General features: G+C 39.4%; 2 protein-coding genes across 7 annotated transcripts in view; one reads left to right on the forward strand and one right to left on the reverse strand.

Moving 5' to 3' along the window:
• Positions 1 to 19,371, reverse strand: part of LOC127364657 (rho GTPase-activating protein 26) — a 91,822-nt gene extending 72,451 nt beyond the window's left edge. Inside the window, exons 1-4 of one of the 4 annotated variants that reach the window (XM_051402343.1) lie at positions 19,179 to 19,371; positions 17,367 to 17,549; positions 15,937 to 16,034; positions 15,168 to 15,448 (exon numbers count right to left, since the gene is read on the reverse strand). In XM_051402343.1, the coding sequence (XP_051258303.1) occupies positions 15,168 to 15,321 (154 nt within the window). In that variant the 5' untranslated portion in view covers positions 15,322 to 15,448; positions 15,937 to 16,034; positions 17,367 to 17,549; positions 19,179 to 19,371. The other 3 variants (XM_051402345.1, XM_051402344.1, XM_051402342.1) reach the window with 3 other exon arrangements.
• Positions 19,372 to 21,973: 2,602 nt separating this feature from the next.
• LOC127364537 (putative fibroblast growth factor 1) lies at positions 21,974 to 26,928 on the forward strand. 3 transcript variants are annotated; one of them, XM_051402163.1, is made up of 4 exons: positions 21,974 to 22,188; positions 23,709 to 23,980; positions 24,404 to 24,507; positions 25,038 to 26,928. In XM_051402163.1, exons 2-4 carry the CDS (start codon positions 23,725 to 23,727, stop codon positions 25,221 to 25,223), a joined length of 546 nt encoding a protein of 181 aa, XP_051258123.1. In that variant the 5' UTR covers positions 21,974 to 22,188; positions 23,709 to 23,724; the 3' UTR covers positions 25,224 to 26,928. The 3 variants fall into 3 exon arrangements, with proteins under 3 accessions (XP_051258123.1, XP_051258122.1, XP_051258121.1); XM_051402162.1 differs by lacking the exon at positions 21,974 to 22,188 and adding an exon at positions 22,754 to 23,077; XM_051402161.1 differs by lacking the exon at positions 21,974 to 22,188 and having other exon boundaries at positions 23,099 to 23,980.
• Positions 26,929 to 27,128: the final 200 nt, after the last annotated feature.

Raw genomic sequence — 27,128 nt, forward strand, 5'->3', positions numbered from 1 at the left:
AACTGTAATAATTGACGTTTGGGGGTCAGTATTGGGGAAAGAAGTCCACAACAAACTGACACAATGACTTAACCTACTGTTGCCTTATAATGTCCCTAAAGGGAATTATTGCCCATTTCGACATGAAGCAATAGCAGTATTTGTAACAGTGTTTCTGTCCACCAAACAACTGACAATTGAGTCCAATCATTTTTCTCCCTTTACCTCCATTTTGGGTCCCACCAGCTCCTGAAATAAAACACCTGGCTCTTTAGGTGCTAATCAGAGCTGCAAAGCTGGATGAACAACAAAACATTTAGAATTTACTAAATCACTTCACGCCTCTGATTGGCAGTTTCTACAGCAACGGTGGCTGAGGCTCATGGGTAGTTTTTAGAACCACCTGCCAAGCTGAAAAACTGACTGACATAACATAACCCTATAGGATTGTTACATTATCTGAGAGACTGCCATGCTTCTATGTTGGGTAATATTGAGGATATCCATAAAACAGAATGTTTATGTTATGTTCACCAACATGGTCTGTCTACCGTTTAATTCTGGGCAGGTAGCATTTATTAGGTTTAAGAGAGAGTTTTTTGCAGCTGATGAGAGTGAGACTGAAATAAAACAGTACAAATATAGAACTAAAACAAAGAGTCTAAAAAACCTGAAGAACTGTAATACATATGGCTTCATACCTGCAAGTGGCCCTTCTTCTTGCAACACAAATACTTCTTATCTTATTTGGTCCATGGTACCTAACAGACACATTTTCAATGCAGCTAAATAATAAATGTGCAGGCACAGCTTTTTTAAAGAACTCGAGTAAGCACATCTGTACCTATCACAAGTTAACTTGGGTCAGTTTCACTGTCATGAAACCTGACACCTGAAACTTTGCCTTCTCCCTCTGACTTTGCATGTATTAGCATTTTTTGTTGTATTCATTTTTAACATAAAGCATAAGACTGCCGCCTCTAAACAGGTAAAACATACTGTCTTTCACCATAACACAGGTCATACTATACGTTTTTATTTACTCTTCTCCTTACAGTCTCCATCTCTCTGCCGCCATGTTAAAGACCGCTGACGTTCCACTAGAAAGGACAGCAATAGTCAGAGAAAGGGCACACCTCAGCTCAGGACCAGGTCACTGCATTGTGTTCAATAATTCAGTGCATCCGTTCCTTTTTGAGACTATTCTGGATCTCCAGCACAGTCTCCACACCGTAACATGAATAGAAAAATGTCTGGTTGGTTGTGATCATCACACATCGACTTGTATGACTAACTAGTTTGTAATTTTTCAATATGTGTGTCTCAGAATCTGAAAAATCAACTAATCATCTAACAACTGCTAGTAGTTTCACAGCACAGCATAGTCACAGCATTACACTAGCATACTGTGTTTGCTTCGGACTGATGCCCGGTAAGATTACTTCACCACAGCGGGGGTTTGCTCATGTCTCGTTGTTATAAAAATAACACAGTCTCTGGCAAAACGCATCATAAGGCCTGGCCAGCAAGCGGTCATGTCTGCTGTGGTACAAAATGAAACAATGGGAGTGATGGAGAGAGTTAGAGGCTCCTGCACTTCATTTAATACGCACTCCTTCACTCATCCGCCATGCCATTTCCAATAATAGCCAAGTCAGGTTTCTCTGCAAGCACTTATCCTATGTTAATAACACGAAACAGAGTTACATCAAGCAGGGAAACAGGATGAGAGACACTGCAGGAGGCGGGTAAAAAGGCATTTCCATGTCAGATTGACAAAAGGAAATGAGGAAGGACAAGAGAATGAGAAAAAGAAGGTGAGGAAGGATGAGGATAATATGTTTATAATCAAATTTGCACAACCACAGCTAAGAGGAAAAAGGAAGCAAGAGGAAGAGGAAGAGGAGTAGAAGGGGAAGGTAAAAACATTGTTTTTGGAAGGTCAACTGTCTCCTTCAATGCCAGTCTGACCAAACACAATGAGATGACTTATTGGCCTTTCATTCATGAGTTGTTTAAAAAGTATCCTGAAAGCAGATTAAGCTGCGATAAAGAACTTTTTCAAGGTAAAGAGTGGGATGTTGACTTTACATTTAACATGTTAATCATTACCTGCTTTAACACCATGCTTAAATTCAAAAATAAGGGAGTGCTGGTGAAGTCAGATTTTAACACAATAGCAAGATGTCATGCTGGTAAAGAAGGTAACAAAGAACGAGAAGGATATCTTTTCCAGTAAGGAACATACAAGATGTTATAACATCTATATATAACTGAGGAGATAAGGTTTGAATTCTGGCCAGCATAAAAATGAACATCCAGCTTCCTGATAAGTATCATGTTTCTAAAACCCCATGAAAATCTGAGAAGTTTTGCATTATTTTCCCACGGATTATTTGTCATCTAAAAACAAACTTGATCGTCTTCAATAACCATGGAAATCAAGGCCGTGGGTTAAAAAGTTACCATGTTGAAAGAGAGTCTTGTTATTTGGTTTCTTAAACCCAACAATGAATAAGTTTATTGTACAGATGGTAATTCTTTTTTTATCAATCTTACTTTGTGGACGCAAAACCTGTCGTTTGTTTTGCTAGCTTTAGCCTCGTGGTGTACAGAAATGAATTTAGAGTGAAAAGCTCAATAAGGACAAATCCAACAAAGAGGGACTGTATTACAGGGTGTTCGGGTAGCTCAGCAGGCTGTAGGCGCAAACCACAATCTCACACCTCATCGAGATCAAATTTAGCATCACCTCTGTCCCATCACACCCTTTTCTCATTCATGCATGTTTGAATCTTGGATACATACATTTTATGAATGTCTTAGGAGTTATCTGAGCTGGAGATTTGCAGCCTCATTACCAAAAGAATTGTGAAAGCCCTGCATGCAAATGTTGTTTAAGTAAAACTATGTATTATTAGTGAAGTGTCCTGTAAGCAGAGGTGGGGTGAAGTCATTGTTTTGCAAGTCACAAGTAAGTATCAAATGTCCCAAGTCTTAAACCATGAGTTTCAAGTCCTAAACAAGTCACAATGCCTTCATTGTACATACTTTTTAATTCAATGGGCTTGGTGGAAGGTATCTAGAAGTCACACGCCATTGGTGTTTGGGTCGAGTCTTATTTGATTTTGTCAAGTTGAGTCATCAATCATCATCAAGTGCTTGTGTGAGCCTGTGAGTGTTCTACTATTATCACTTCTCAAAAAACACTGGATTTTTGTGTTAAAACCCCAACTGTTCGATAGCAGTATTACCGAAACGTAAACTGACGGCTATGAGGCTGGTTGTTACAGCGACTGTGAGAAATACAAAAGCAGATCCCACTGTTCTGGTTGCATTAAAAATGTAAACTTTTTATGCATATGGTGGTGAGTTCTTTACACTATGACAGTTTTCCTAAAATTTTATTTTTCGCAATATATCACCTAGCTTACAGTATCGCAATATAGCACAGTATATTGAATCGTAACTCCAGTATCGTGATACGCATCGTATTGCCACGTTCTTGCCAATACACAGCCCTTATAACAACACATTTTTTAAGTTCAATATGTTTTATTTGTAAAATTATAATCTGTAAAGTGGCTAACTATAACTGTCCAAATAATGCAGTGATCTACAGCATTTCTCTCTGAACTGTAGTGGGGTAGACATGTGGCATAAAAGTAAAGAAGTATGTCAAAGTGGTAAGTAAGTACAGTACTTGAATAATTAGTTACATTTGTTTCCACCACTGACCTCAGCATAATGTTAAGTGGCCATGGGAAACCAAAACTTGTTTTCTCCTTTGTGCCCGCAAAGAAGTGAGCTTTCGCTGCACAGCATTCACATCTGCAGAAACTTTAAACCGAAACCCTGGAGCTTAACATAAAGTCCTCTTAAACACAACAGAGAGGAATTGTTCTCTCCTGTATCACAGACCATATCGTCCCTCCTGGACACCACAATCTGCTTTCACCTTACAGACTTCCAGACTCACGGTTCCCAGAAAAGAGTCTGGATACCAACACCACACCAGCTTTTGACTTGTAACACTGGCTCTTCTCCTTCTTTTGTTCTGACTCACTTTGGGCTTTGAAGTGGGAAGAAAATAGCTGTTTTATCAACAACATGTGTCAGCATGTGTGTGCATATGTGTGAGAGTATACGTGTGTGGGTGTATTTGTGTATTTCTGCCTGATTTGAGCCACACCTGTCAGGCTAAATCGCCTACTTTTGTAAGTGTTCCTGGTACTATTTCAAGATAGTGGAGTAAAATATATTCCTGCTGAATATGACACCTGCTGCAAGTCTGGGCAGCAAGTTCTACAGTGGCCTAAGGTTTCTTGTTAGAGGGTAGCAACTCGGAGCCACACCTTTCCTCCACTGTAGGCTGAGTTTCTAGTTCATTATCACACACGTCTTGAATTTGGGACAGACAGCTCAACACTGCAGGCTGAAGAATCATAACTCATAAGATTCCCTTTTAAGAGGTTCAGAGGGTTAGAAAAACTCCTGTCTTCCACTTACATTTATTTTCCCTGTAGGGTAGCAAAAAAAAAAAAAAAAACGTAATTCCAATGGTATTCAATAATTAACCTTTGTCAGTAGCTTCCTGTTTGGATAACCTGGGCATTATCACATTGAAGCATATATTCCTAACTATCATAAAATTCAATGTCATTCAGGTCTTGTGACACTTTATGGACATTAACAACACCTAGCTATCAGGTGTGACACTGAAAACAAGGTTCATTCCCACTAAAACAATAAGACAAAAAGTGACTTGGATAGGTCAGATCTACACAAACAACACACACTCGCATACACACAGATGTACTCTTGATGCACACACACACACGCAGTATACATGTAACCTTTGACTCCTCCTGGGGGTCTATTGCCTGTCAAATTAAAAAAAAAACATCAAGACAGAAGGAGAGCAGGGAGGGAGGGTAAGAGTTGGGAGCCCATCTATGGAATAGAAAAACATAAGAATTTATCCAGGTTTCCATTCAAATTCTCAGTAAAATTAGTTCATGGTGATGGTGCTGATCATGGTTAAAACTCTGCTTCTTGAACAAGTTAACAGCCCATTTCCGTGTCTAAGTTTCTAGTAAATCCATCAAACTGCTGTTTTGTCGCACAGGACCAGGAGGAACAATAGTTCACTACCCTCCATCTGCTGTTAAAAGAGCTCCAATTAAACAATTTGTGTCCATAACCACCTGCAGTAAAAGCAGGTTTTTAAACAGCTGTGAAAAGCACAGCTGTCTCTTTTATGACCGAACAGCAGCGATCAGGTAGCCGTGTGCAGAGAGTTAAAGAGCATTCCTCAGAGTTCACTTTCCCTCCTCTCTTCCTGCTTCGTTCCATGATCTCAAGAGTACAGTAATGTGATCAAATTAGAAAAAACACAAAACTGTGCTTGTCCTTAAGCATTAGATGTCCTCCTGGAGTCATATTTTTCTAAAAATCAATCCCATTTTGCCAAGTTTCCGGGTTTTACAGAACCATTTCGCCCCTTAAGGGAGAACAAGGCAGACAGCTGCAGCAGTAAGAAGAAACTGAAGCTCAATTCAAGAGCATTCTTGAATCAAGTTGGTTTTTATTGGATTACAAGTGACATTATCTCACCATAAAGGCAGACTGCTTCATTTCTTTTAAGTAAAGTTGCCCGTCAGGACAGAGCTGTGTTCATGAATAAATCACTGTAACTTATTAAGATGGGTGTTTCTTCCGTGCAGGTGAAAAGGCACAAGGTACACGCAGTCAGGTGGAAGAAGGTGTAGTCAGGATAAAGTTGCAATTGACCTTAAGTTACACACACATTTTATTCCCCCACGATTACTCATGCATGGAAAGCTTATTTTTCCCTTTCTTGATTTTCCTTCGTTCTAAATGCACAAGAGAAGAACGTTTGAAAGCCAATCATAGTCTATGCAACTTAAAGACCTCAAACTTGAAACAGCACATACATTGAAAACAGACTTTTCTGTGAAATAGGAGACATCTTGTGGGAAATCAAACACAAATTATTAATAAAACCAGATTCATTTTAAATGTCTTAAAACATGACAGCCTTGCTTGTGAAGACTCAGTTATTACACCTGGACAAGTTAAGATAATGATGCTGCAACATTACATAACATTCGCATTACTACTTGCAAAACCCTACTTGATTGAGGCCAGTGTAACAAAAAAGATACAAAGTACAAAGCTTTCACAGCAGGTTTCATTTGAAACATAATTTCAGTATTCAGTTTATTTTGGCAGAGACGCAGAGCCACGTGAAGCTTTGTTATACTGCAGGTGCAATTTGGTCAAACCAGTTCTGTTCTGTAGAAACTTCCCTGTACAGGAAACAGCAGATTATGCATTCCAATAAAAATATCAGCGTTAGAAAACTGTCTCAACATTCTCTTTATATAGAACTGTGACTTTGTGGCCAAGCACAGATGCATCATCTGTATCTATGCATGTGCGTATATTCAAAAAGGTACACCACTGACTCCGCTTACAGTTCTGTAATTAACTTACTGTAAGCCATTTCCATCACTGAAGGTGATGTAATGGTTGTGCTGAAGCATCGGAGATTCAAATTTAAACATGCTGGTGTCTATACGTTAATCACACTTCCTTTTTTACAGTTTCATGTACTCTTAAATGTTGCCTTTTTGAATTAAAATTAATGTATTGCTCGAGTGTATTTATAACTATGCCATGAGAAAAAAACAACTGTTTTGCAGTTCCTCTTTCAGTTCCTTTAATGACACATTTTTCTATCAAACCCTGTATAACTCTAAGATGTCACCTTGTTAAATCTTTTTGTACATCTAGATTTCTCTTTCACTTGCATCTCTTGCAACAAAGACATACTGCACATTTAATATGCATTTAAAACCATTTTAAGACCCCCTGAAAACATCACTAGATTAACCTATAGGCAAGTATTCCCAAGGTGTTGCATGTGTACAGCTGCAAGAGCAACACTTGGTTTGAAAAAAGGAAATATGTCATCTTGTTACATCCGCAAGTGCTATCATCTTTGAGGCCTGTAGCGGAGGTGGTATACCTGTACAATAAGTCCCATATTGTCATAAGAGAAAGCACACAAGTAAGTAATACCACAGTGCACCGAAGGGCTGAGTCACTGTATCATTGCCAGGCAATGTAACGAAATAAGTCCCCAAGCTAAAATATTTACCAGCTTCAGTCCAGCTGGCGACCAGGGCCGAAACTCCACATCAAAGATTCAACTAATGAGATGAAGCGGCACACTGGCTGGAGACTGACTTCTTTGGTGACTGTTACAAGCTATGCAAGTTTACTTTACATGTGACATTTCTGCAACAAATATGTTTAGTTGCAAGTGCAATCATAAATCACACCTGATGGACCTGATTAGGGACCCTAACTTTCTAACAAGGTTATGAATTATAGATGTGCTAGGCCAAATGGTTCTTACTGAAGGAGTTTTCCCATATTCCCACTGTTACTCTGTCAAGTTAAAGAAGTTCATATGTGCTCATGTGTAATGCTATATGCTAATGTGCGCAAACAAAAGACCTTGATCACAACTTACTTACATTTTTTAACCACAGACTGAAAATCTAATTTTTCCCCACATGGGGTGATGCATGCAAATTTCACAGAGAAAGGCAAACGGCAGCCGCTGGTTCCAGCTTCTTAAATGTGTCACTTTAATGATTTTATGCTTTTTTTAATTATTTTTTTTATTGAAAGGTTTACATGAGGAAAAGTCAACAGAATATTTGACTAATTATTAATTACAGCTCTGATCTGAAGCGCCATACCGTGTATAAGGAGTTAAAATGTGTTCCTGCTAAATTTGTTGCAAAATTCTGAATGTGGGTGTTGGTGCTCCTTCTGTTTTTAAAGACAAATATAAATTTTCATTCTGTGTGATGTTAAAAGTCAGTGACTGCATGTGTGGGGTGTGTGTGTGTGTGTGTGTGTGTGTCAGACAGTCTGCCCTGACAAAAGCGAGGCAACAATAGCACCAGAGCTGAGCTGAGTCGTGCCCTAATTTCCTTCTCCTCCACGCTACGTCACAGCTAGAGGAAGACCCCCAACCCCCACTGTGCTGTACTGCAGTGGCAACATGCATACATACGCACACACACACACAGGCATGTACACGTTTATTGATCACACACACACACACAAAGCTTCTCATGAGCAGAAATGTACTGGTGTAATGGGAAACACACATGTTGTATGATCTCTGTGCATATCCAGAATATTTTGCAATATAACTGCAGACAGTAAGCTGCAAGCATGAAAACACACACACACACACACACACACACACACCATTCTGTCCTCTTTGTTACAATGTGGCGTATGCAGACGAATGCCTCCAGACAGTGACACCCCGTCTCGCTTTTCTCTCACCAATTCTTCTCTTCCATCCCCTAACCCATCCCCTCCTCTTCTTCTTCCCTACACAAGCTAAATTGCTCTGCTCCAAGCTCCACCATAGGCGGGTAGAAAATAAGGCCATGTCGGCTTTTAAACACTATTGTGAAAGACAGCAACACCCCCACCTTCTATTTCTCACACACACACACACACACACACACACACACACACACACACACACACACACACACACACACACACACACACACACACACACACACACACACACACACACACACACACACACACACACACACACTTTCTTTTCTTTTGCCCCTTGGCACATACTCTTCCTTTGCTCTGGACCTTTTAAAAAAGAGGGTTCACTCCCTCAGCCAGCCATAATTGAGAATTAGTTATGGTGTGGTGTGCATTTGTGTGTGTGTGTGACCCTCATCTATCAGCGCAGTTGACAGTTGCGCCACTGAATGACTGCTATTACCCTTCTTATTACTCACTAACAGCACAGTGGGTGGCTACAGAAAAACAAAAGATAGAAGGTAAAGAGAGAGGAAGATTGAGAGAGGCATGGATTGCAACAGTGCGTGGTCCATTGCAGGGAATTCCCACTTCTCCTTCTCTGGGACATTTACACAGTGTTCAGAGCCAGTTGCTTGTTTGTGAGGTTACTTAGGGCAGTTAAAGGTTCAATTTGAAGTCTGAAAACAAACCCATTATCAAGACGGTGCTAATGGGCGGAGGGCTGTTTTTAACCAGTAACAGGCCGCACGCAACACAGTTAGAGTTCACATGCCTGAACATCTTTCAGGGTCAACTCTTTAATACAATATATATATATTCCTGTATAGGACAACCAGTCTGTAAGGTTTACTATATACCAGTGGTTCTTGGATAGTAATTTTAGTTTTGGGCTATGTTTATAAAAGTTAAGGCATCAACTATTCCTCCAAAGGGCCAGCATCTACAGGCATTGCTTTATTGGCTAAATCTGGACAATTATATAGGGCTAAAATAGTCGCTGAAAATTTTACGGTTCAGCCTGCCCATTTTTGTCCAAATTAAACCAGAGACAGACTTCCTCTACAAGCTGTAGCTATTGATAAATTGAGATAATTTAAAACCATTTCAAGTTTACTACTTAAATAAACCCCTATATAATTCCTTAAAATCCTACAGCAGTTTTTTAAGCAGAAACCAGGAACTTTCATTTTGTGCTGATTCTGGTGGCACGTGTGGACAAAGTCAATAGTGTTTTCTATCAACTGGTTTCATTGATTTCAAGGGTAATCTGACCTAAACTGACCCAGCAGGGGTCAGGATTATGAATAACTATACAGAAATAGTATTAGAAGCATAGTATTGAATTGAGACTGTTTCATAACCAGTTTAAAAATCCTTGTAGTACATTTAACTAACTTAGAAGACATCTTCTTAAGTTTAAAACTAATCTAGACTTATTATACGAGTACTCTTCTCATATAAATTGTCTTTTCAGCATGATGCTGTGGTTTTTTTGCAAAGAGGGTACCTTTTGGATGTTTCAAAAATCCCCTATTATGCTTCTTTGTCGGTATCTTTTCTTTCCTTTGTATGTCTCTGTATCAATACACAGTGTATCTTGACACATGTAAATGCTCCATCGAGTAGCATCATCTCATCAGCTTGTTGAAGGCCAGGATGCACACACTCTCAGGCCATACAGTGCACACAAAAGGTCACTAGGCCACATAAATACTTGTTATGGATATTAGGAATAAATGGAATATATTCATATTCACAGCACATGCAAACAGATATGCAGAAAATCTTACACGTAACAGCCAACACTGACAGGGAGCTCTAACTAACCAGCTGCACCCAGTGCCAAGTTCTCTCCCGTTCCAGGCTTCCCAGCCCTAAAAGCTCTATTTAATGGTTAAAGGACAGAATGGCGCTTTTCACTGTACCGCATACCGTACAACAGTGCATGACAATGTGATTATTGCACGTCTTAATGGTAAGATGACTCTCAGACTAAAACATTCCTAACTCCAGGAAGCAGCACTGTCAGTGCAGCGGACGATAACCTCATTGTGAAAAACTAGTCCATGACAGCTGAGCCCTGGGACTCTGAGCTAGTAACGGGCATTGGATATGTTTGTATGTAGTTGCAGATTCTAGCATTGTTTTATTACTGCAATCATGGGTTGTTCTTTTGAATAGATGATCTACTACCAAATATTCACTATCTTAAAATGTGTCCCTTTTCATCTCAGATAGTTCCATTATTCATTCTTTACAACCTAATGTATTCTCTTTGTATGAGAACAAATGTCCAATATTCAAGCTTCTTTTTTTTAATGTTAGACTATGTGAATCATAAGATAAAACCTGATGGTAAACTTAAACAAAGCCTACTTTAATCAAAATAACTTCAACCTCACGTCTAAGTTATCCAAAGAATGAAATATAAATGGTAGGGCTGTCATTGTTCTAGGTTATCATTTGGACCTTTGAGCACATGATGGTACGTCTGCAGCGTCTGAGTCTCAGGAATTATCAGACTTTTGGTGATTTAAAGTTAATTGTTATAGAGTCCATTTAGTAGTTGCTCTGCTTTTAAATCACACCATGTTTCTCAGCAGATGGAGCTGCAAAAAGGAGAGCGTAAGTAAGTCCTTAAAGTGCTCAGAAACAAATGTGAACATCTATAGTTCAGTGACAGTTGGTCTTTTCTCTTTTGCAGTAACACAATAAGCAGCTGTTTCAACTCTGTGCCTTTGCACTGCACACATACACAAATGATTGCATGTGTGAAAACAAAGGTAAAGCATCACACTCAAACATAAAAGGTAGCATACTCTACTAAGCCAAGTGATGTGAAATTAAAATAACTCCATTACCGTTTACAGTTTCAGCTGAGAACATGGCAACACCATGTGTCTGTGTCACATAAACTGTCTAAACACGGTGTCACATTTCCCTCACAGTGCTAGTGAATGCCCAGCCAGTAATTAGGGTTTGTTTGGCTGATTGAACCATGTCATGTTAGAGGTGGAGCAGAGAACCAAACATTTCTACAGGCTCCGTAATAACAAGCTAGGTCTGCCCTGAAATGACATCTGGCTAACACACACTTTAACTCACACAGATTTGTGTGTATATGCATGTGTATCTGTGTGCGTGGATGTATCTGCCATCTTAGTTTGTGTATGTCTCAAAAGTACTTCACCGCCTTTGTGGCTTTCAAAGTCTGAATATTTGTGTGTGTGTGTGTGTGTGTGTGTGTGTGTGTGTGTGTGTGTGTGTGCGTGCGTGCGTGTGTCGTGTGTGTGTGCGCGTGTGTGCGCGTGTGTGTTGCCTGAATGTGTGTACATGTTTAATTGCTACATAAACTAGTTTGACACCCACAAACAGGACAGAGCTGCTGTAAATTTGTAATGGTGGTGATTGCATCTTTCTATTTGAAAAATTACACTAATGAGCAGTGATGTGTAAAAATGTCACAAAACCTATAAGAAAAAAGAGAGGAGAAGATGATCATAATGTCTGGGAATGGGAAGCTTGGAGCAAAAACACGAATGACAGTTTAGTTGACGACCAAAACTGTCACCAAAATGCAACAAATTGGGCCCAAATAATTATCATGTGTATGTAACATTTAGGAGGATCTATAGGCAGGGAAATAATATAATATTCATAGATATGTTTTCATTAGTTTATAATCACCTGAAAATAAGAATAGAAAAGAATTATCTACAGAGGGAGATGGTCCTCTTCTATGGAGGCCGTCATGTTGAACCGCCATGTTTCTACAGTAGCCCACAACGGACAAACCAAACACTGGCTCTAAATAGGGCCCCTGTCCTGTTGTGTCATCTGATTATTACACATACAGCACCACAAGTGCTGTTGATGCAATTTACCCCCATGCTCTCTGCACTTGGCAACATTAATTATTGATGGAAATCGACATCAGCAACAAATGGTCAGCTGCCGGCTTGACACTGCACCCAAAATAAAATCCATAAGAGAAATGTGCTGTACAGTCTAATGACGGGCAATGTGGACATACTGTACACTTATAAAATATACTGTACAGTTGTCAGTTTATGAGGTACACAGTCTAATATAACAGCCCTGCAATAAGTCCTTCCTTCAAGGTTATAATGTTCTGTTTTTGTTGAAACTGTTAAAGAGTGGTGTTGATTTCACTGTGTGGTCATTTTGGATGCTTAAGTTTGTGGTGCTGTTCAACTGTATGGCATTATACTGACAGGTTTTCCTATTATTTTGTCCGCCCATTTATATCAGTGAGGTTAGGCTGAATGACAGAAACATATCTCTCTGCCTGTCTCTGTACCTAATAAAGCAATTGAGTGTGTATTTATAACCGTATGTATCAAATTACATACGGTTAGGTATATGTATCATATGTCATTTTATATTGGTGTATAACATGATACTGTAAAACTACAAGTGTTTAAAGACAAAATAACTGATTGGAAGGTTAGCTTTTTGGCTATTTTCAAATTAAAATGTGATATTAAAAGAGACACATTAAGGGACCAATAACTGGGTATAAATGGTAAATAAAAGTCTCCGACGACAGCCCCATTACTACTGTCTCACCAGTCTATATCATCACATCACCCAACCTCATACGGGTCGTTACACTGTACTGAAAACCCTGAGAACACAGAGACATTAACAAAAGGCTTCAATAAGTCCATAATAGCGCTGTATAAGGCCTGAGCCATATGGCACATGGTGTTGTCAATGTTTCACTTTCTCCTTCTGTAGTAACATGCATTCACTCATTACAACAAAAACATGTGAAAGTTGTCAGGAGACGTTGGGCCTCCTCCACCTCCTCCAGCAGCAATTAGCAACTAACAAAACATGTATGGGGCTTCCCAGGACAGTTGCACATCCTCTCAATTCCTCAAGAAAAGCAGAGGTGCATGAGGTGCAGAGGTTCAAGGTGCAATGAAAAATGCAGCAGAAAAGATTTACCTTGCCTTCAAAGCGCTGTTAGAAAAGACCTGTTGCAACTGATTCATCTCATGTGCCAGCAAAAGCAAACAATGCGGTGTAGTAGTACAGGTATAAAAAGATTAACTAGGAACATTTGCTGACTTGCTCTTTGTTAGGCAAGCACCCTGATACAATGGCACAGAACAAGCAAATGACTCCCACTCTCACCACCACCCTCAGTGAATCAGGCCGTGCTGTTTGATTTCTAGACCTCACCAATGGACAAAAGCAGAATTGTCTTTATAGCTACACATCAGCTGACAGAGCTTTGTGGTGACAGAGGACTGAGCCGGTTTGTTTTTAAAAAGGTACAGCCGATAACACAGGGGTGGAAAGTTCAGGTTAACTGGAAGGCCGGTCTGCCCTGGACCTTCCAGGATTTGCCTATCTGGATAGGAGCAGTGTGAATAATATACTACCAAAAACCTAATCTACAGTATCAGGAGTGTGTATGTGTGCAGTGCAAAGGCACAGAGTTGAAACAGCTGCTTATTGTGTTACTGCAAAAGAGAAAAGACCAACTGTCACTGAACTATAGATGTTCACATTTATAGCACTTTAAGGACTTACTTACGCTCTCCTTTTTGCAGCTCCATCTGCTGAGAAACATGGTGTGATACAAAAGCAGAGCAACTACTAAATGGACTCTATAACAATCAACTTTAAATCACCAAAAGTCTGATAATTCCTGAGACTCAGACGCTGCAGACGTACCATCATGTGCTCAAAGGTCCAAATGATCACCTAGAATAATGACAGCCCTACCATTTATATTTCATTCTTTGGATAACTTAGACGTGAGGTTGAAGTTATTTTGATTAAAGTAGGCTTTGTTTAAGTTTACCATCAGGTTTTATCTTATGATTCACATAGTCTAACATTAAAAAAAAGAGCACGAGTTGACAAGATCAGCTTGAATATTGGACATTTGTTCTCATACAAAGAGAATACATTAGGTTGTAAAGAATGAACATCAGGTAAGCGAGCAGCACACCCTGCCATGAAATATATAATTCATGTATATTTATTTATCTACTTGGTTGCATGTAAGTTATACGTTTGTGTGCAAGTACATCGAGAGCCACTAGAAAACAGCCAAATCCCATGTATGTAACTTTGCCAATAAAGCTGATTCTGAAATTCAACTTAAGTGTAAAACATCTTGCAATAGTCATCCATAGCCCATTTCAGTTTCCTCCCAAACCAAACCCTCAGCCAACTCCTCAACTACCATATCTAGTTTTATTATACCACATAATAACCTTTTAATGGGTCACTCACAGTGTTTCTGCCCATAACCCTGGTGCCCACCTGTCAAGGTTTTCATTTACATCATTAAATAAGTTGGGGAAAAAAGCAAACCTGTAGTGTTAAATAATATGGTTTTCCCTTCCTGACTCACCTCAGTAACAATCAGGAGGACACATTTATCAACATTAAAGCCTTTAACACATTCACACACTGCCTCTCTCTCCCTCCAAACGCCTTATAGTGTAAGCTGGAGGGGAACACATGCGCTGACAGCTTCAGAGGACACTATGCTCACTCAAATTCTCCCGCCTTGCCTCTTCACTTATCAGTAACACACACATACACACACACACACACAGCAAGAGTGCGAGTCCAGTGTAACTGACATACCACAGCAGTTCAGATCCGTCTCACATGGAGGCATCTCAACTTTGTCAAAACCACATGGATCCAAAACACGAGAGAGAGAGAGAGAGAGAGAGAGAGAGAGAGAGAGAGAGAGAGACATACAATCACCTTTTCCAACCTCCACTTACATTTCAGAGCCTGGATCAGAGCCTTGCCGTCTTTGATCAGCTCCTTGATGAACTTGTTGGTCTTGTCCAGCTCCAGTTCGTGGGACTTGAGTCTCTCCCTGAACTGCGGGCTGTCCAAGTAGCAGTCACTGAACTCCAGAGCAGGTAGTCCCATCTTCTTTTCCACCACCACCACCACCGGCCTCGACACACACAACCTGGACGACCCGGCAAAAAAAAAAAAGCTCCGAACAGAGGAAGAGGATGAGGAGGGAGGCAAACCTGGAGTACTGCTGCTGCTGCTGGAAATGATGGAAAATCCAATTACAACATGTAAACAACGGGGCGGAGATGTAGCCTATGTCCGAGAGAAAATGCCAACCTACATAACCTTGCTTTTTTTCTTTAGTTAAGGTAAACACTCAAGTTGACACCACCAAGAGTCCTCCTGTGTCTTTCCAGAATGGCAGCAACTGCCGCAGTCCGACACGGCATCCAATTCAATGAAATTATTTTGTAAAAAAAAATAAAAAAATAAAAAGTCACAGCAGAATAAGTGTTGTGGAGGTCGGTTAAAAGAAAACACTTGCTCAGGTAAACCGGTGCTGCATTCCTCTCGACCAAGTCATTGTGGACCGGACAGAGTCAGACCAGGGGCGAGGAGGGAGGGAGGGAGGCAGCAAAAAACAAAACTAGCCTCGTAAATGCGGTGTCTTCCCTGGGCGGTTTTAAACGCACTGCTTTCCTCGAGACCCGCTCAGCTCGGCGCTGCAGACCGTAATCAACCTACCAGTGCGCGGATAATCCCCGGATTGACGTCTCTCTCGGCCAATCAGGTGGCCAGGGGCTGGAGGAGCAGGCCAGTCTTGGGGGCGGGTGTGCGGTGAGCTACTCCAAAACAGAGATACAGAAAAAAGAGAAGAGGGCTCACTCTGATCTTGTTTGTAGAAACGATGTTGCTGGAAAGTACATTTACTCAAATACTGTACTAAAGTGCAATTTTGAGGCATTCTGCTTCTTTTTAACTCCAAATTTGATATCCTTACTTACATTGCATATTTATATTGATGATACAAAATAAAAATAAAAACTATTATCATAGGTTAAGCAGTAGCTTATATGAAGTAGTTAAAATTGCTTTAATAACTTTTCCAGTTGCAACATTAAAGCAAGGTACACATTAATCTATCACTAGTTATAATCCATATTGGGCCATTGTGCATAAAGAGTAGGATAAAGAGTAGGCCTACTTCTAGTGTTGGTACATTAAGTATATTTTGAGTAAGCCTATTTTCAGTATATCTGAGCATTGAGTACACACTGGAGACAGACAGTAAAACTATAAAAAAAAGACTTTTCTAACAAGCAGGTCATATTAGCCTGTTAGCATTTGACATTTTACTACTTAGCACATAGCACCTTACCGCTGAGGATGACAGAAATGTCACTAGTTTGTGGTATTTGGTCATGAACTGGATTGGAAAAATTTAGATTTTGACCTATAGATGTGAGATTTCATGGAAAGCCATGCAATCAACAAAGTCATTGGAATTTCTCCTCTACTGACCTTGAATAGGTGCAAATCCACTGCAATTTATAAGATATTCAAAACCAAAAATATAAATCTCCTAGTGGTACTACAGGAAAAATCAGAGGGATTCATCCTCTGGAGACCATGAATGACTGTAAAAGAAAAAAAAGAAGATTTATGGAAATCCAATAGCTGTTAGGATATTTAGTTGCTAGCATGGCTAAAGACAAAAATCATGGCTTCATGTCTCATACCTGACTGAAGACCATTATGTGATATGTTGCAATACATATATGCATAATAGATCTCTAGGCCACCATTTTGTGCAAATTTATTAGACAACACATCAGACAATTCATCAGACAAGTTTACAGCTCTCAGAAATTCCCTGAATATATTGTACATAAGTCTGGTGCATTCAGGTGTTCCTAATGAGTTTGTCAATTCAGAAAATATGACCAATAATATGAACAACAGATGAATGGTGGTCACCTGCTGTCACTGGTACATGCACTACATGTCAGTGTAGCTAACATACCCAGTTAAAGAATTTAATGTCATTTTCATGAATTTAAATGATCTTATAACTAGGGGGAAACAATTATTAACATTTTAAGATGGGAATCCCCATTCAGTAGTTGAACAGTTAAAAAGTGAGTCAAGGTCAGTGTGTGTCTGTTGAGTATTACATCTTCCAGAGCATAGACAATCTTTGCATGCAGGGGGCTGGGAGCATGGATGGCTGCCTGGGAGGCTGGTTAGTGGGAGGAGACGCTGATGTCATTTCAGCTAGAGCAGGGAATTTCTGTAGAGGGGTATCTGCTCTGGATTAAAGCCTCCATCATTCTCTGGCGCCCTCTGTTGGCACAATGCTGCAACGCAACAGATATTTATTTCTTCTCACATCTTTCACTCTAAAATTATTGTGGCTCATATTCTACTTGAGAAAAAAACACTATTTGACTTGTGATGGCCGAAGAAAGCCACAAAAAAAGTATTTTTCCTTTAAATTCTCCAAGAACACAAACCTGTTATTCAGACAAATATCCTGAAAGCCTACCAAATCTGCTTTACACTAATTTATATTATATTGACTGTATATTGTAGTCACTGCCACTGCTTCTATACCATAAAAATGACTATTATTTTTAACATGTCATGCATGCCGGTGACACATGCACAGTTTATGTGTGTGGTTAATGTGTGAAAACAGCTCAGATTTAGGCGCGTTACTTCCTCTGCCAATGCAGAGCACAGCGTCTGGTCGCTTGCTCATTTCTCCATCTGTCACAATGTGGTGTGCAGAGATAGCCTCTTACAGGAAGTCATAGCCTGTTGTTTGATTATGAAGGCTTAGATGCAGGAGGCTAGTTTAAGAACCAGAATTAACCAGTTTAGTCAGACACATTGCAAATGCATGCAGACTGCTGCATGATCTGTCAGCTTTAAGGTTGGCTTGGATTGTGAATGAAAACACATATTAAAAAGTGATGGTTGGTCTTACAGAATCACTGATTACATTCAAACAATGTAATCAAATGATATGATGCATTTATAAGAAAACAGGTTGTCCTTTGGCATGCTGAATTAACATAACTTGTTGTAACTTGTGTCTGGAAAAGATGCTCTTTTCCCCTATTTTTCTTAAACCATGTTTTCTCAAAAATCAAATCAGTTTTACGTCAACATACATAGACATCACACACTATTAGTCCCTGTATGAGCTCATGTACTGTGCTGATTGTTCAGCACTAACTTTAATGTACTGATTAAAATATAATTTTAGCAGTTTTCTTTAAATGACGTCAACCTCGGACTTCTCTGTGGAGAGGGGGTTCAGTAAACAAAAGAATTTCCATTCACACTAGTATCACTAAATTTATTTAAAGGTGGCGGCTGGCAGTACCAGTACTCAGATGCTTTATGGCCATCAAGATACTGTTAATTAGATTTTTTTCTTGTCCCTCTCTAATTTCATCCTTAGCATCAACCTCTCCCAGAGAAAGCTTCCTGTTGAGAAAACAGTAATGTAATTATTGACCCGATGGCTAAAAATATGTTCATGCAATGTTTCCATTTCCTCTTTATAAGCATGAAACAAATTTCCGCTCATAAGCTGTGTTCTTCTGCCCTTCACAACAATATCCTCCCTAATTTTCAACTTAGATCACCTTAAGGTTTGAAAAAAAATCCACATTGTAGAACAATCTCACATTTACTATAGCTATAGCTAACTATATTCTATGTTTGTTCCAGTGTACTATCAAAGGTATTTATAAATCTATCACTATATCAAATTAGGAAACATGGATACATATTTGATCATTTTGTACACATTTACTTGGGATTCAGTCCAATATTTACCTTGGAAACCTTGAGAATCTCACAAGAATTTAAAATACAGATCTGCAGCTTTAAAGATATAATTTGTAACATTTCTGCATTAAAATATCTATACATACTAGACCTATGTAAGATATTTTGTCAATTTGTGTACTTACATTATCCCAAATGTTTCCAACAATGTTCAAACCCAGAGAAATCCGTAGTTTTACTCAGGTAATGATTCGTTTCACTGGTTGCCTGTCAATGACTTCATATCTCCTTTGGTTGTTTTTAACTATACATTTTAACCCAATGAAGATTTAAGTCATCATACATCATAAGTTATCAGAGGAACAAGCTGAGCTAACATTAACAGCAACTTCGCTTGCTGCATCTGTTAAACACAGATTTTTAAGGTGGAACTGCTTTATTCAGACACAATGTGTGCAGTACAGGATGTGCAGCACACAGAAAACAATTGGCAGCTTTGTAGGGGTAAACCACACATACATAATTTCTATTGGTTGAGGTTTGTTACTTTGCCGGTCAACGTTTACTAGGTCCACGCAAGGTAGAGATGCAGATTTGCTTTGCCATTGGATGTGACTGTTTTATTCGCCCCTTCACTCACACAGAACAGAAGTGAACGGGAGACAAATATTCACTAATGTTGATTTTGTGTATGTCTGACTGTGACCTTGTGACAGAGTGTTTGAGAGACGAAGTTGGACCATTAGTCAGTCGAGTGTTGAAGTGTCCTAATTTGCCGTGTCTCTTTCAAAATGAATAGGCTGGCTGTTGGTATCCGAAGCCCATTAATCTGTGTAGGTCAACAAGCTGATTCTTCTCACATAGTAGAGCGTGCACCCCGGTGGCTATGAAATGTGCAAAAATTGGCAACACCCCTATCTAGAGCCAGTGTTTGGTTTGTCCCTTCTGGGCTACTGTCATGGCAGTTTAACATGGCGGACCCCATGAAAGGTGACCTGCTGCACCTGTAGATATATACAGCTCATTATAAGATAACAGAAACAACAATTCCTATATTGTATTATACACTGTATTATACACTAATGAAAACATACCTATTAATATTATACTACATTTCTGCCAAAACAGCTTCCTAAATGTTACACACTGGACCTTTAACATGGGCACCTAAAGGACGCGGGCAGCTTGTCAAGGTGCTTCGGGGTGCTTTCACCTCTAAACAGCACTCCATGCACCAAGAGGCATGTAAAAGCACACAGTTGAAGGACCAGTGTGTAATTTAGTGGCATCTAGTGGTGAAGTTCCAGATTGCAAATAACTGAACACTGCTGGTATCTGCAGCCAGTGTTTGGTTTGTCCTCTCGGGCTACTGTAGAAGCATGGTGGACTCGACACTCAGCATATGTAGATAAGAACGACTCATTCAGAGGTAATGAAAACACAACGATTCCTATATTCAGGTGGTTGTACACTAATGAAAACATACCTATGAATATAATATTCCATTTCTGCCAATAGATCTTCCTAAATGTTACACACTGGACCTTTAAAGAGAGATATTTCCCCCTGGAAGTTTGGAAAGCAAAACAGAGCTAAAAGGAGAGTTGATCTTTAACTTAAATTCTCCAGGTGGATCCAAACACAACTCCACTTGAATCCTAATGTTCCTACACTCCACACATACTGGATCATTTTTCATAAGGTGATGCCATGTCAAGCACTGAAAAATCAAACAAACTGGGTTCAAACATCACCAGCACAACATAATTGTTGTCTGAGTGTGTATGCAGTATACTGTAAATGTGTTTTTCATCTGATTAGTGAGTGGGTGTCTCACAGCTCCCTAACAATGGTAAAAGGAAAACAGATCATTTTAACATATTGTGCTGCAATGAGAACTTTAGCCAACTAAAGTGTGATTAGAATTGTACATGTTTACCTACAGTAGGCAGAAAATAGACATATTCTGCCATCTCCTGTTGAATAGAGGTAAAGCAGCTTTTAAAAAAAAGCCTGAGAAGCTCAGACTGAACAGTTGAGATAAAGTAGGTCAGACACTCCACTTTTTTGGGCAGTGTAGTCCTTCTTTTTTGCTGCACATTCTCTGCAAAGTCTTATATCTCAAGATCATACAACTTAAGAAGGCAGTTTTTCTTTTTGGGGATGAATTATGGAGAAGAGCTTGAAGTATCCATTAGATGAAGACAGAGATGAGGCAACTACTGTGAATAATTCACCCAACCTGCACACTACTGCTGTTTATTGCCATGCAAGTGCAAGACAAATAGTGTGCCAAATAAATACTGAGATGGCTGTGTTCTTCAAAGTAATTTCCGCCGGTTTCAGAAATATTAATACCCCACAGCACATGTCAAAATATATATTTTTCAATTCACTGCATTCCCTTGTTAAGTTATCACAACATAGATTAAATTCTTTTGGCGAGTCCTGCAACATTTGTTCACTCTGTAATCTGAGAGGTGGAGTGACACACAAGATTTTCATCTAAAATCACATCACATCTTCCCCTGATCTCATGCCTTATGACTGTACTTCTTATTTATTAAGGTTAAGATTATTTATTATCAAGTGTATTTTTATATTTTATCTTTGAATTTTATTGTTTACATATTTTAACTTTGCAGCAGTCTGAAGCAAGTCCTGTGATCCTGTAATGTGACCAGGCTGAGGCATTATGTAAGATGATTTCTGGGAACTGAAGTCACCCTCCTTTGTGTCTTTTATAAATGTTTATATTGTGTTGCTCACCAGTGTCTCCAGGAGGACACCGCTATAAGAATGTATCAGCGCTTAGCCAGACAGGCAGCCATGCTTATTTCCAGCTTTGGATCCCACGGCCAGGACACTTGCGTCACTCTCTCTCTCTCTCTCTCTCTCTCTCTCTCTCTCTCTCTCTCTCTCTCTCTCTCTCTCTCTCTCCCTCATACCCTGATAATTTTAGTCCTGACGTTTGCCTGTTAAAATGAGCCCTCTGACGTTTTTAGAAGGGTGGTGAGGTGAGGAGGGGGGTGGTAGAGAGGGTACAAATACAGACATACACACTGAAGTCTTTAAAGTCCAGCCATTTCTCTGGTGGAGAAACAAGGAAGAAAGTTTTGGCACGCAGAAACAGTAAAAAAAGAGGAAAAGAGGAGGACATGCTGGCTCATCAGAGGCACTGCCACTTTCTCACAGGTATGTGACTGATTCACTAGATTAGAGAGAGCTTTGCCTGTTGTGTGGGAATGCAGTTGGCTAGTAATCACATGTGCTGATTCATTGACAAATCTTTGATAACAGCAAAGCAAGTTGATACTGATCTGTATTAATTTAGGTGGTCTGGCTTGTGTGCATTTGTATTGTATGTTTTTGTGATATCCTCATAACTTCTAATGAGACATCTATGAATCAACAATATTTTATTCCCATCATAACTTTACTCTTTAATCACACTTTAATCCAAAACGTCGTCCCCTTTCCACTATTTTCCCCCTGATCCAAACATGCACACAGGTGCAATCTCTCCTCCCACGCATCTGCACTCTGACTCAGTCAGCGATTGGACTTTTGACGTCATTGCCCATCAGCAGCTCCCTCTGAAGGTCCCTGTGGATCAGTCTGGCTCTAACTAATCTCTCATATCCAGTAGGACAACATTCTTCCACAGGTCCTGTTCTTAGAAAAAGAAAAAAAAAACAACTTTGAGTGGGTAGGCCTTACATTCCTCTTGTGGCTTTGCACTGCTCTGTCTTTCGCTTTCCTTCTCCCTCTCTCATTCCCCTCTCCCTCCCTCTGTTTCTTATGCCTTTCCTAGATATTTCCAGATGTGGGTTAGCCTGGCTCTTTTGCAGTTATACTCTACCTCTGGCTACAAATGATAACAAAGACCAGAATTGTATAGTACTGCTGCTGGCCAGGTCCTTCACTGCTTCCCTTGCTCCTTAACATTTGACAGACTTTATGACAGCCGCTGTTGCTCTGGGACCTTTACCCTCCAGGATATTGAGTTTACACTGACATTGTGGCTTTAAACTGGGCTTGATTGTTTTTTGGATAAGCTTATGAGGAAGCAGACAGTCCAAGGGTAAGAGAGACAGGGGCTGGACGGATTCTAGTTCCACAAGCGGAAAGATTTCAAGTGGCTGCTGGAGATTTATTTGCCTGTTAAATGTAGTCGGCTAAAGTCAACTGAATTCAGGGTGTTAATGTAAAACGTTTTTGCGTCAAACAGTGTGAGCATAAAGGCTCTTGTATTTCACTTTGTAATGTGTTAAACTGTTGCATATACTTGCTAGACTATTGCTGGCACTTGCAACACTTCCAGCAGGGAGTAATACCATCACTGCAGACTTTCTCTGTCCTTCGTTGTGTCCACATGTTGTTTATTTTGTTGTCTGGCCTAGCACGGCTTTCAGGTGAATGTTACATCACTGCCATCTGGAAATTATTTTCCCAAAGAAAGAAAGAATCTATGTGATGTTCACTAGGAGTTTAGACGTTTAGCAGCTCTGACTGGCCTCCATCCAGATCTCATTACCTGGCCGGTTTCATCACTTTTTAAAAAATAGAATCCCATAAAAGGTTGACAGAGGGAAACAGAGACACAGAGAGAGGGAGAAAGTTAGTGATTGAAGAAGGCTGGGGAGGGGAGCATTTCCAGTAATCATCATGAAGGCGGCGTTGTCCTTCCCTTCCTGTTTTCTCTCGTGTCTCAGACACAGTCCAGGTGACATGAACAGTGAACACGGTGGATCTGCTCTGTCGTTGCAGACACAGGGACATCACTCTGCTTCATCCAAGCCTCAAAGTCTCTTTAGGATGTCTGAGGGAGACGTTACAGTGCTGCCATTTGGGCCTGCATCTCTGGATCTGTCCAGGCAGGAGAACCGGACACTGACCAGACTGTACAGCCAGAACGGAGGATATCACCTGAGGATTTTACCAGATGGAACTGTGAGTGGAGGCAGGCAGGAAAATGACCCTTATGGTGAGAATGGAATTGTTTTTTTCTTTCTGTTGGATGTGTGATTGATTTTTCTAGCTGTTAAAATAATGATAAACAAAAACATAAGAGATACATTTAAGATGTTATCTTGGGGAAACTGATAACTAAACTTTAAGAAAGGAAGAATATGAGTGAATGAGTTAATAATTACTTGGACAAACTGTTCAGGTATGTAATCAGTTCCAGTAAAGTTGCTCAGTAATTTGGATCTGTTACCATAAGTACTTACCCTGTGTCCACATTTAGACGACAGGCTGTTATGTTCCCTGAAAAATACTGGGGAAATATTTATTTCAGTAGAACAACGACGGTCACATTGTGTTTAAGTAAGTTTATCTTCCACTTTATCTTTGGAAAGGCAACAAAAAAAGCTATATTGAGCGGTGTCAAATGTTTGTGTTGCAGACGTGCTGAGGCTGAAAGCTGTGAGCGTAGGAGTGGTGGTCATCAAGGGTGAGATGACAGGAAGGTACCTGGCTATGAACAAAAATGGACGTCTCTATGGATCAGTGAGTTTTTACTTTTTGGAATTTGTCACAAAATAACTGCTGCCATGAAGTAAACCTAATCTTGGGTGGAAAGATGGAAAACTATAGCATGAACGTTGCTAGATGTAATATGATAAAATCCCATTTCTCTTTCTAACTCTTACCCAATAGTTTTAGGAGCTGTTCCATTAGCGTTACTTTCATCACATCGCATAATACTTATTAACTTGTCAGTATAAGTTTAAACTCACTAATTCCTACTGTTCTTAAGTAGCCTAGGTTATTTCCACTACTCCAAAACACTGGAAAATCACTGGAAAGGGTTTTTTTCATAATCAGTAAATGGGACATATAACAGATGAGTAACATAAGCCGTTAAGGATTTGTCATGTAGAATCTTGTTTCTATAAATTGGCACTTTACGCAATGTTTTACTCTGTACTGCTCTGTTGCTGTGTGCTGTGTGTGTATATCCACACAATGAATTTACAAGAAGAATTAGAACAAACCTTTCTCTGATCTTCTCCCCCCTTTTCATTTTCTTGCCTCAGCAAGCACTGAGCGATGAGTGTTACTTCCTGGAGAAGTATGAAGAAAACCACTACAACACATATTGCTCTCAGAAGTACAACTGGTATGTTGGGCTGAAGAGGAATGGCCAACCCAAAGCAGGACCAGACACCCACCACGGTCAGAAGGCCATCTTTTTTCTGCCAAGGCCTGCAGGCAACATGTAATGCAAGACGGCACCAGGAACCATGGACACGCTCACTGAAGTCTTTAAATGCACAGTAAAAGTGCAATATTACGCTGGGCAAAGTATCCTATTGAAAGGTCACTTAAAATCAGTACAAAAGCCCGGGGTAAACGCATAATACTATTCTGACAGTTAGTTCAAGCCCTATTTTCATGTTAATAACCTAAATGTTTGTTTATTCCCCTACTTTATGCAGGGAATATGCGATTGAGCAAAGCAGCTTATACTGTATATGATCATGAGTGCTTTCTCGGTACAAGCACATACACAGCTTATCACTGCAGACAAAAAATGTGTGCGGTATCAGTGCATGTCAGTCTTGATAAATGGGTGTTCACTTTGAACCCTGGTATGAAATACCACTGCTGGAAGACAGCTTTTACACAGAAATAGTTTTATAATTGATCATGTCTGGCACAAAGGAAACCAACAAGGCAGTAAAAATAAGAAAGCAGACCGTCTGGTGTTGAATTCAAACGCAAGCAAACAAAGTCTACAGCAAAGGGAATAATAGTGTATTTATATAATTATTTCAGTGCATTGCCCAACTGTACTTCAGTAGGGTGGATGTTTGCTGACTTCTGAATGACTGACAATCTTACAAGTAACTACTTTTAATCTGCTAAAGTCTGTTTGAAGCCTGTTTCTGTAACCATTTGTGTTCTATGTGGAAGGTCAACAGACAAATTCTGCCCCCAAAAAAAGGTTTCAAAACGTTTCAAGATCATTGGACAAAGTTAATCTGACAAAATCTAAATCAGGCTTTTGAAAACAGCACCCTTGTTTATGGTCAAGGTCAAGGTAAATTTTTATATATATATTTATATATACACACAGTATATGTACATTTAAAACAAACACAGTTGACCAAAGTACTGAACAAGATTAAAATGCCAAATAAACCTAAAAAAAACTCCAAATATCAATTCATTTATAACAATAAACATAATAGGTATGACAGCATTAGTTGTGTCAACAGAACATTTGTATGTTTGTATAATTAAATCATATTATTGTAGGCTGTTGTTATCATGTGCCCAGGTCAGCTGAAAGTCTTTAAGGCAGATGTGAAAATGTTCTTTCAGTAATCAGTGAAGTTATTATTGAGTTGAAAATGAAGAACCAGAGAAGGTTTAACATCTTGGTTACACCAAACATGCATTGAAAAAGTAAAAAAGGGCTCAGCTTCACAGCCACACCAATCTTTCTCTACACCTATGACTACAACACATGTTACTGTAACTTTAAATTACTATTGTGAATATTTATTTTTAAAGATTTATTGCTAATAAAATGTAACAACTGATCATTGTAATGGATGTCTTCAAAATAATAATTTATACATACATAGTGATGGAGGAAAAAGGTAATGTGATAGACCTTTTCACAAAGTAATACATATTGTATTAGTGTTTTTAAATGTATAAATACTGTCTGAATTATTATCCATAAAAAATTATTGTATGTTTTATTTACTGTACTATGACTGTTACTATGATTAGTGTTCTTCCTAAAACAAATGTATATAAAAGTTTATATCTGTACATACATGATTAAAGGAACATGTTATGTGTCAATACATCTGTTGCTAATCAGCTTGCTGCATGTGTATTCGTGTTTGTGGCATTGCTTATGAACATCTGTGTTTTTATTAATAAATTACACTCTTACAGGTGTTTACCAGAGACACATTCCTCCTTATGACACAAGCATTAGAAATGACAATGTTTGGCCACAAGATGGCGGCATTGCTTTTGGTTAATTGGTGTTTTGCTCAAGCTGGCACTGAGGGCTTCAAAAATCTTCAGAGTTTTAATCTGATGTTTATTATCTTTCCACGTGAGGTTCTTGTCAAATGCCAGTAAAAATAAATCATGAATAAAAT

Source organism: Dicentrarchus labrax, unplaced genomic scaffold, assembly GCF_905237075.1.
Source record: "Dicentrarchus labrax unplaced genomic scaffold, dlabrax2021, whole genome shotgun sequence".
Classification (NCBI taxonomy): domain Eukaryota; kingdom Metazoa; phylum Chordata; class Actinopteri; family Moronidae; genus Dicentrarchus; species Dicentrarchus labrax.